General features: G+C 37.1%; 1 protein-coding gene across 1 annotated transcript; it reads right to left on the bottom strand.

Moving 5' to 3' along the window:
* Positions 1–1807: 1807 nt before the first annotated feature.
* LOC137715540 (zinc finger CCCH domain-containing protein 24) lies at positions 1808–7270 on the bottom strand. The gene is made up of 14 exons (XM_068454888.1): positions 6705–7270; positions 6528–6620; positions 6156–6437; positions 5957–6029; positions 5670–5802; positions 5440–5593; positions 5193–5276; positions 4876–4998; positions 4453–4626; positions 4229–4363; positions 3686–3781; positions 3135–3461; positions 2383–2426; positions 1808–2299 (listed from the first exon to the last, which is right to left on the bottom strand). The coding sequence occupies exons 1-14, from the start codon at positions 7233–7235 to the stop codon at positions 2056–2058; spliced, it is 2493 nt and encodes an 830-aa protein (XP_068310989.1). The 5' UTR covers positions 7236–7270; the 3' UTR covers positions 1808–2055.
* Between the last annotated feature and the right edge of the window lie 3517 nt (positions 7271–10787).

The raw sequence follows: 10787 nt of genomic DNA, 5'->3' as shown, positions 1-10787 counted from the left end.
TAATTAAATGATTATTGTAGTATACGAGGAGTATTTCTTATTCCTTTCCTTGGGTTTTGCAAATTTTTCAAATGATATGGCTGTCCATATCAGATGACATATAAGATGATATAAAAATGTCATAAAAAAATATGATATAAATAACATTACTCTTTTAAAAGTGGGATTTTGAATCAAGGGAGAAGAAATTCTTATATACGCTTTGACTCATTTCGAGACTAATAAATTCAAATATTTGCATTCTCATTATTTGAGACGCACCTGAAGCAGTGCTCATTATTGATTATTTATTAGAAAATAAAACTTATGGTGAGATAGTAACTATACGTCATCACTCGAAAAGAAGGGTTAGAGTTCATGTAGCGTGTGTGTGTGTGTATATATATTAAATAATAATGCAAATGAAATATTGAAAATACTATTTCGAAATTACTTTATAATTTACTTTCAAATGATGACTGTGGTACAAATTTATTGAAATAAGTAACTGTTGATGTTCGCAGACATCTTGCTGGATTTGCATAATAACTAATGTGTTTACAAATTTCTCTGGATATGAAGGTTTCTCAGAGAAATGTTTTAAAACTAGAAAATATGTATTTGAATTTACTCATCCCAAATCTTGATTAAATAGGCTAAGTCTCGAGACTTCACGGACCGGTAACTGTGAATGAGAGCTGTTTCTACTTTCGGCTGCTTTCACATTATTTTGGTCATGCAAACGGATCTTGAGAGTCCTGATAGTTTACCCATCTGGTGCTTTGACTGTTTGGTTCTGGTTTTACTGGATGTTGTGAAGATGCATCTGAAGACTCATAAGTTTGGTCATCTTTTTCTTTGGAGTTAAACTGTGCTTGTAACCGGGCAGCTTGTGCTAGTAACTGTTGAACTAAATCCTCGAGTCTTGCTGCTTTTTCCTTTGAGGAGGATGATTTTGAGGATTTTGCTTTTCCCTTGAGGGATGATGAAGGAGACATTTCTGATAGTGACCGAGTTGCAACAATTGGTTGTGGTTCAATGGGAAATTCTTTGAGAACCGGTTCAATGATCCTCTGTTGATTGAATTTATCCCGCCATTTAACTGATCTGACTTTGTAGACTTCTTCATTCTTAACTTCGTATCCCTACTTCAAAATCCATGGAATCTTGTATTTGGCCATGAAAATAAGGAGGAGAGGGATTTTTACGTCAAATTTGTCCCTGTTGAATCTTGACTGAAAGTGATTAACTCTTTGCATTAATGTCTCTGGAAGGAGATTGGCGGTTGGGCCATGAGTTGACCAGCACTTGGGAAACCAAGCTGGGATCGTTGGCCGGAATCTTTTGTCGAAATTGATAGACCATGAGTGACTAAAATCCTTTGTTTGATAAAGGAAAATGTTGGTCCATACATCAATATAATCATAGTAATTATATTGGATGGTTGGTAACTAGGACTGAAGATGTTTTTCCATGGGTGCCAGCCTATTAGGCTGGGGGCCAACCTGTTTTGGGTGCTGGGTGCCGGGCAATCCACTCCTGGTGGACTTGCTCTAGTGAGACCCACCGAATACCAGCGGATTGGTAAGATTATCATCTCTCTCGTCGTCCCGCTCTGCTCCATAGCCTTGCCGGAACATTCCACGACCAACGCTGTGTACTCATAAGTCTCTTAGGGCTTCCTCTTCCACTTCCTCTTCTCCATTTTCTTTGATTTTGTTTTGAAGATTCGTTGGATCAATATGCACAGGTCACACTCATTCAACAAACGAAAATATACACTCGTGAAAAGAGTATATCGAAAAAATGTATGATGCGATCATACGAATGTCACCAAAATCAACAACACATGGGATCCCATAACATGCGAAAATGAATCAGAAGCATTTTGGGACCAAATTGATGATTCGAGAATGCAAATACATCGATCCTACAAAACTGGTAGATGCTAATAGAAAACTCTGTAGAATTTACTGTCAAAATTTGTTAGTAAACGAAATAAATTATTTGTTGAACCAGATTGGTGTGATCAGCTGCATGCATATAACGAAATTTCCCAGACTGACTCAAGGCTGCCTACCTCTCAAGGAGCATTACTAATTCACAGTGAACGGTATGTGGGAAAATGTCAACAGCCATTGCTTTTACCGGTCGGAAAGGCTCTGAAGCAGGCATAGACTTGGTCCTGTGCCGTGCTAGGCCAGCACTGCCCATGTTTCTCCATGCTCTGTTGTTCTTGTTCTTGTCTATTTTCTCAGGAGATGGTGTGCAAAGCTCGATCGCATTTGCCACCAAGGTTTCAGGATTACAGGAAATGTAGCTAAACCAAATAGGAGAAAAAAGTTAGATTCTGGTATTGAAATAAATGAAAGCAAGAACATAGGGGAATGTCTGCGGACTAACACAAGCTTCCGTAGATCAGCATGAGTCCTCAGTGCTTTGATCACCTACACATCGCAGACCAATCATCAGGCTCAACAGTCTCAGGAAATATCCTGTCTCTAACAAACAACAAAAGCCACTAGACATAGACATTGTTGAGTGCTCACGTCAGTAGCCAATATCGTATCAGTCCACAATCAGAGAAACCCAATTAGGATTTTTTTTTTTCAGCGGAAAACATAAGCAAAAAAGAATTAAATTTTTTTGCATAAACAGTTTACTAGATTTTAAAAGAAGTTCAAAGACTATATAGACCCGTGGAAGGACGTTTACTCAAAACATTTCCAGAAGTGAGCTTATTTATTGAGTCCTAGGAAAAAAAATCCACAACTGCAGTATTACCAGTAATGGATAAGAGTTTTTGACGCACTCATAAAATGATTAAGTGTATTTGATAAGAACAAGAAACAGCTTGTAGGCTACCAGTGGAAGGGTCTCCAAAATTAATCACTCATTCACTTCAACATGGTTCAATAGACAAATTTGCTACCTCCATATATTTTTCAGTCTTTGATATTCTCATCAAAATTTCAAGTGGGCAAGCTAGCCCAAACAAACCTCACTCTTTAAAAAAGTCAAGGTTTTCCAGGCTTGAGTAGGGCCGAACTGAATTTTCCAATCGCATTCACATGCTGGTTGAGCAAAGCAAATAGTGTAAAAAAGGGTGCAAAATTTTCAGAAATATCATACGGAATGCACCGAGTGTTACTCACAGTGGGGTGAAGTCCATTTCTTGGAGGATCAACAATAGCAACAACATTACTGAAACAATTGACTGGAGTTTTCCCCTTTTCAGAAGTGCAACTGCTGTGAGGTTGGCTTTTCACTTCCTGCTTGTCGATTTCTAAACCCTCAGATGCAGTGTTTCCATTTTCAAGCTCATGGCTTGAATTCTCCTCAGGGTTGGGTTTATTGTCCATTGAGATTGCTTTCTCGTCCTTAGTAACTATAACTTTGTCACTACCTTCAGAGACGTTATCATCTTGTTTCTGAGATGCAATTGAGTACTCTTCCAACAAAGACCGCATCACATCCTCTGCCTGTCGTTTCATGGATGACAACAATACAAATAAATAGTAAAAAAAAACTTTATTACCTTCAACTGCTGGACTCAAAGAAACTAAAAAGTCTTCAAAAAAATTAGTGAATTGATTGGAGATAAGGATTTATTATCTCCAATTTTCTTCCAAGGGTGTATTGTATTTTTCAAAAGATCCAAAGGCGCATTGGAAAACTTAATATAAATCACAACCCAAATTCTCACCTTCGCACAGACAAATCTACAGTTCTTTATGTCATTAATTTCAGCATTCCTACGAGCATCTGAAACCGCAGAAGCATTCATTTCAATGCCAACAACCTGGAAAATATTTGTAGGGAGAACAGTCTTAGTCAACAGGGGAAAAATAAAGAAATAACAAGTTTTGTTTTCATATGAAGATGAAATGGAAGCTGACATTCTGACAAGTCATAATTTTTCTTGCATTTACCGACTCTAAAAGAAGGGCACGGACTGATCAGATTATTTACGAAATAAAAATTGGAATATCATATGGTTTCTACTGTTTTGCATAAAAGTGGTTTCTGTTTCCTCTCTGTGTTCCATGATGAACGATAAGGACTGAAAAGTTCACAGCATCAATACAATAGGCCGCATGACATACGTTTTTCAACTTTATACGATTCTCTCCAATGATGAAAGTCTTAAATCTTTAATGAGGGATTTAATTAGTACAAAATGAAAAGCATGTAACCACTCCAGAAGGGGGAAAAGACAAAAAATGAGAACCAGGATTTTGAATATTACCATACCAACACGGTGTGCTAAAGTCAGCCCAATTGTTCCAGTCCCACAACATACGTCAAATAGCAAGGTATCAGGACCCAACTGAGCCCAATCCCCAGCAAGCGAGTATAGCTTCTCTGCAGCAGGGGTATTAACCTGCAGTATAGTTGGATTCAGGAATAATTAGTTTTGCAAGAAAAAATCTTTTCAGGTGAGCTGATCAATATAGCAAGCTGATGACCAACCTGGAAAAAGGCGGTTGGTGATATACAGAACTTAAGATTGTTTATATAGTCATGAATTTTTGGTTCTACAACACTGTCAGCGGCCTGCTTTTCGGAACCACCTTCTGCTTTAGGAATAGATAATGAGTGCAGTGGAGCATCAGCTGGAGCTGCATTTGATATTCCTTGGTGGTCCTGACAAAAAAGTAAACCATCATACCGAACAGTGAGCACAACACATATAAAAACTGAAAAGACAACATTGCTCTATCATAAATTAAGGGGAGCAACATATTCTCTTGAAAGCGGTCTGTCATGAGACTAAGACATCATCGAGTCGAATTCAGCTGTGACATTCTTACTACCTTCAGCTGGGATAAGTTTATAACAAACCTAGACTACAAGGATTTAGTACCTGGTTATCCAAAAATAAGGATTTAGTACCTGAATAACTAAAAATGTTAGTGGCAAAGCTGGAGAGCTACCAGTAGCTCCTGCAGCGAAGGCTTGGGCCAACCTCTCGTATTCACTGGTTATCTGTGCATCATCAAATCCACTACTGGAAACCTATTTACAGAGAGGGAGAAAACATAAAACTACGGTTACATGGTTTCACAAGATTCTATCAGAATTTTTTTTTATCAAACTCAGACTGAATATTATAGTTTACCGTTCAATTTCCCAAACTATAAAATAAGGCTTATAGGGGGAAATAAAGAAAAGACACTTGTAAATCCTGATGCAAGTTCACACACACTAACCTGAACAATCAGCATGACCTCCGCAATATTGGCCTCACAATGTTCAGAATCAGTAGCAATGCCTGGTCTCCTCCCTTCTCGAACCTTAAAAGAAAAATCACGAGACAGCATATTCAGTGATTGGGAAAACAATATTACTTATCAGGTGCATATCAACAGTATATTGAGCATCAGGTACTTGGAAAGACAGCGATACTTGTAAGACAAAAAAAAATTTCAAGCAGACCCTCAATTTTACAACACCTACTGTCAATTGACGCCAGAATCCAATATTCTTAAATCTGTTCCAAATTGGCAAACTCGAATTTTGCAGAAATTCTTGAAATATTGAAGCATATTCGTAAGAAATTCTGGAAACATTTGGGCAGTCAAAAGGTTCTTCAACTGCTGTAACACCCTCCCTGGAAATATTTAATTTAGTGAAAAATCCATTCAAAGAACCCAAAAAAGCAGAAAAGTCTATTGAAAGTGAATTACCTAAAGTTTCCAAGCATAAACCCCACAGTTATTTTTCCCTGTAGAGAATACCCAACTGAAAACTCACACTTGTTGCGATATCCTTTTACAACTGGGGATGCTAGTATTCCCTCTAAACCGCATGGAAGACCACCTACCATCATCAAAATGCAAAGGGTGAACCCCTAGTCAAATTTTGTTGCGAAAATTAGAGCAATCAAGCGCTTTGACCTACTTTCATCTCGAAAACATTAAAATAAACAATCAAAAGTGTTTCAATAAGCTCACAGGTAATGTATGAAGATTACCTAACTCCCTAGACTTGACAATCCACTCTGGAAGTGGAATACCATCAGGACAAGCTTTACGAGCGTTCCTTGTCTGCAAATTAACAGTTGCAACAGTAACTAACTCATTTTTCGGTGCGTGTGAATAACTATATAGATGCTAATAATAATACCAAAAATTATGATATTAAAAGAAATATTATAAACATGCACCACTGACAAGTCTTTTGAGAATCTGCATAAGAGAGCTCTTTTTATGCTCCAATTGATCATCATAAGACATATGAGCAAGAGGCGTCACGACTTTACGGGCACTTCGTCCAGTAGTCCCATCACCATCCTCAGCCCCGTTTGCCGTCATAGAGTCTTCCACATTCTCTCCATCTAATCCAACACCTGGGATTCGAGGTGCCAATATCGATTTAGTTCTCTTCTCAAATGATCTGGGAATGACGTCCGCAACCTTCATAACTTTGTTGCCAATTGATATTCCTTCCAGTTCCTGCCGCACAGAGATTTTCAAGTGACAGTGATCATGTCAATTTACACATAATAAAGTTTGAAATTATGTTTTGTGCAAGTCAGGGGATACCTTCACAGCAGTTTGTAATTGCTCTGCGTTCTCAAAACTCACAAACCCTAAAGCCATGCCTTTCTTCTTCTTCGCCGACTTAAATTCGACTCCCTGCAATCCATTACCAAAAATTCACAATCCCAAACATCGAAATTCGAACCCCGAAAAATAAAAATCAATAAAAAGAAGACTCGCCTTCTCACTGAGAAATTCTTTCAATTTCTCGGATTTCCAATTCCTCGGCAGATGCACCAGGCACTTGCTCAGCTCAGGATCCAAACCCCCAGCATCGCTGTCGCCGTCTCCGTCGTCATCAACGGCCTCCGTCATCATCACATTGTCCAAAGCCACGCACTCCTCAATCTCCTCCTCCAACTTCTGCTTCTTGGCGCGCTCGGATGTCGGGTCCCACGTGTTGTCGGGTCGGGGACGGAGTTCCGACTCGCCGTGCGCGTAGCGGCACTCGCTTCCGTGGCCGCAGGTTTTGGCCTCGCGCCTGAAGAAGGAGCAGAGGCTGGTCTTCCATAGAGGGGGCTTGGCGGAAGGGTTGGGGACGTCGTCGTTTTCCTCTCGCTTGCGTTTGTCGCCGGAAACGGCGTCGTCTGGCGGTTGGGTTGCGGGGTCCTGGGGCGGTTGGGGTTGATCGGTTGAATCGTGACCGTTGAGAGGGGACGGTGAGTTTAGGAGTTGAGTTACGGAGGGTTCGGCAGTTGGAGTTGAAGACATTGTGAAAAGTAGTGGAACTGTCTGCGCTAACTTGGATTTGGACTGGTTCCTTACACTTTTGGTTTGCACTTTGTAACTATGCTTTGTAATTTTTTTACGAGAAATAAATTGTTTTTAACATTTCAAAAATCTAATTCTACACTCCTTATAAGTGTATTTTTTTTTTTAATTATAAAAGTTTGAAGTGTCAAATGAGATTTTTGGAGTGCTAATAACAATCTCGTACGAAAATTTATCCAAAAAATTAACTTTTAATTTCAAAAATATCATTTTTTTTATAACGACTTTCAAATATATTTAAAACCTACTTAAATAGTCACAAACATCCTTAATTCATACAAATATATTTAAAACCTACTTAAAGTTTTTAGAAGTATGAATCCTAGTCTTACTAGGAGTATCTTCATTGCCGCAAGTGTAAGCTTATCTTTTTTTAAGGTAAATTATAAGGATCTCTAGGGTAGGGGTGATGCTTGCCACCAACACCCCATTTGTTGGCGTCCTCCTCCTCATGGTTATGTGAAATTAAACGTTGATAGGTCTGTTAGTTCGGGTCGCTCGGTAGCTACTTTTGTTCTTAGAAATGAAGAGGGGGCAACCTATTGGTGCTGGGGCGTTGAACCTTGATGGCGCCGCCATTTCGGTTGCAGCGGCTGTTGCTTTAAAGGAAGGGCTTTTGTTTGCCAAGCTCAAATGTGTGAAGAAGTTGTTGGTGAAAGGAGATTCTAAGCTTGTCATTGAGGTGGTGGAAGATGTTTGGATTCCCCCTTGGCATCTTAAACCTATCATAGAGAATATCAAACGGTTGGGTTCTGGGTTTCAACATATCATTTGGAAGCATATTTATAGGGAGGCAAATTTCATGGTAGATGCATTAGCTCATATGGGCCTCATTGTTGGGCAACCCTCATTTTTGGGATTATTGTCTTCCGGCTATGGAGGCCTTTAATTTTGATTGTATTGGAAACGGTTGTATTAGAGGTTTTAAACTTTAATAAATTTCTTCGTCATAAAAAAAAAGAAAAAAAAAGAAAACTCAATTCATACAAATAACTAATTGTTAATTAAAAGATTCTTGTGCTATAATCAAGTGTTGCTTTCACTAATATTTTTCTCATTTTTTTTTTCTTGGTCAAATGAAGACCATAGGTGTTTCTTAATTTTATTTTTTAATAAATAATCAAAGAATGGGATATTAATATCCAACTTATCAGATCTTTTGTTCTTATCTTGCTAGGAATTAACATAAAGAAATTTAATGTGTTATGACTCTAGAAGGGCAACATACCGGAAAACATTAGAAGGGTAATATACCATATTCATATAGTAGCAAGTGAATTACCAGAGTGAACAAATAAAAATGAATTAACTTTTACTTGTCTCAAATTTAAAGGATTTTACAATCAAAATAAACAATAAAATGATGGAAAGAAAATTTTATTCATTAAACTCCAAATTTAAAAAATTTCTACAAGTAGGATGAACGGAATTCTTACAAGTTTGCTTATAATGGCCATTTGAACCACATTTTGAACACTCTCGAGTTGATTTGTCTTTTCACTTGATGAGATCCTCTTTTCTTTGCACCTACCATATCTTCTTCGTGTAATTAGTGGTAGGACAATTCTTTCACGCACATTATCAGTTACTACCCAAGCGATCTGATCACCAACTGACCATATAGCTTTTGCATACGCAATGACCAAGAAGTTTGTAGTATAATATTGGGAACACATAGGATAACATGAAATTTGTACGTGTTTACATGCAGCACAAAATATGTGAGCAAGGTAGTTGGTCAAGACCAAATTGTCCACATGTGCAACTCTTTTTCTATAAATTCATAACTCGAATATGAGATCCATCGTATACATGGAATGAGTAAGTTACGATGGACAACACCATGTATTTTCTTCTGAAGTTCCACGAATGTAATGTTATTTGAAACAAGTAATCCTTTTAGTTTGCAATTGTGTATGTTGAGTCGGCCCACCTCCAACCATAGTTTACCAAAGTCGTCAAACTAGACATTTTTCTGAAGTATAAGCAACACAATAAGAAAAGAAAAAAGTGACATACAAATTGAAAATAATTAATTTAAGAAGAATAAAAACACAAAGAAAGAAAAAAAATTTATTCCGTAAACCCTACTTTTTCTAATATGCACTAAAGGAATTTCTATTAGCTTTGCCTGTAACTAATTGGCAAATGCTATTAGATTTGTCAATCTTCTATTAGACACAAGAAACCAAAATTTTCAAAGATGCACTAAAAGAATTCTATTCCCCAAACCTTAAAAGTATGTTTTTTTTGCACTTTCTAAGACCAAATGTTTTTTGGCACTTTCTAAGACCAACAGATCTCTCGGTTAACTACCACAGTCAATGATAACCTTCAAAACAGAATTCAAATGTGGACAACACCCTTAATAATGCCAAGGTGTGGAAACTAAATACGAAGCACATATAATCCAAAGGAAATTTGAGGTAAATAACGTTACAAAGATTGATAGTTCATTCTTCAATAAATATTCAACTGAAGGAAGAAACTACAAAAACAAAGAGAAAACGTAGACGAGGAAAAATGCAAAAAATTAACCATCGACACTGACCTTCGTTTAGGGCTGCACGAGTCTCCATTCTTAGGTTTTGCCGTCATAAATTCTTCATCTAATAGGGTTTTGTTTTTTTAATTTATTTGGTTCTAAAGTTGAAGAGTATTTGTGCCTGTTTAATTGATATTTCGGATATATTTGAAAGTTTTTATAAAAATTGATATTTTTAAAATTAAGGGCTAATATTTGGCTATATTTGATAAATACTCGTTTGAGAAAGCATGCAGCTTTAAGTTGTTTACATCACCAGTTTGGTGAGCTGCCATGTCTCTTAGTCGTCCTAACCTAGACAATGCAGGAACACTCTTTCGATTTGGATTGTGATAGCTCAAAAACTTTAGCAATCTCCATTTAGTGAAATTTCTCCGATGTCTCGAAACTAAATATAGGCTTACAAAGAACCAATATTAACCTCTGTGTTATTTAGATTTTTTCATTTATCATATTTTGACTTGTAAAATTATTGGTCTCATATCTTTCATCTCCACACAACAAAATCAATGGTTGGTGAGTATTATTAGGGGGTGTAGTCAAATGAGGATTTAGAAGGATTTTAAAAGACTTTAGAATCATGGTGTAGTCAATTAGGATTTTAAAAGATTTTAAAAGACTATTGGAAAATTTAATAATATTATTATATTAAATTTATTAATTGAATGGAAATTAGAAAGTGGAGCCTTTTGGTAGAAAGATATGTTTACTTAAATGAAGTGTTGCAACTTTTGACTCTTCATGAATAGTCACATGCTTTCCAAAGAGGTATCTCACATTCTATAAATAGGGAAACCCCTTATAATCACGGAGATAGCAATTATAACTTTTTTCATTGTTTACATACATACATATAGTGCATTAAATATTAGAGAGTCTTATTAAGTCCATATGAGAGAGTTTTCAACACAATCGTGGTTCATGGAGCCTTGTGATTTGGAGTGCTA

This window comes from Pyrus communis, chromosome 14, assembly GCF_963583255.1.
Source record: "Pyrus communis chromosome 14, drPyrComm1.1, whole genome shotgun sequence".
Lineage (NCBI taxonomy): Eukaryota > Viridiplantae > Streptophyta > Magnoliopsida > Rosales > Rosaceae > Pyrus > Pyrus communis.
This window is presented reverse-complemented; position numbering and strand designations above follow the sequence as displayed.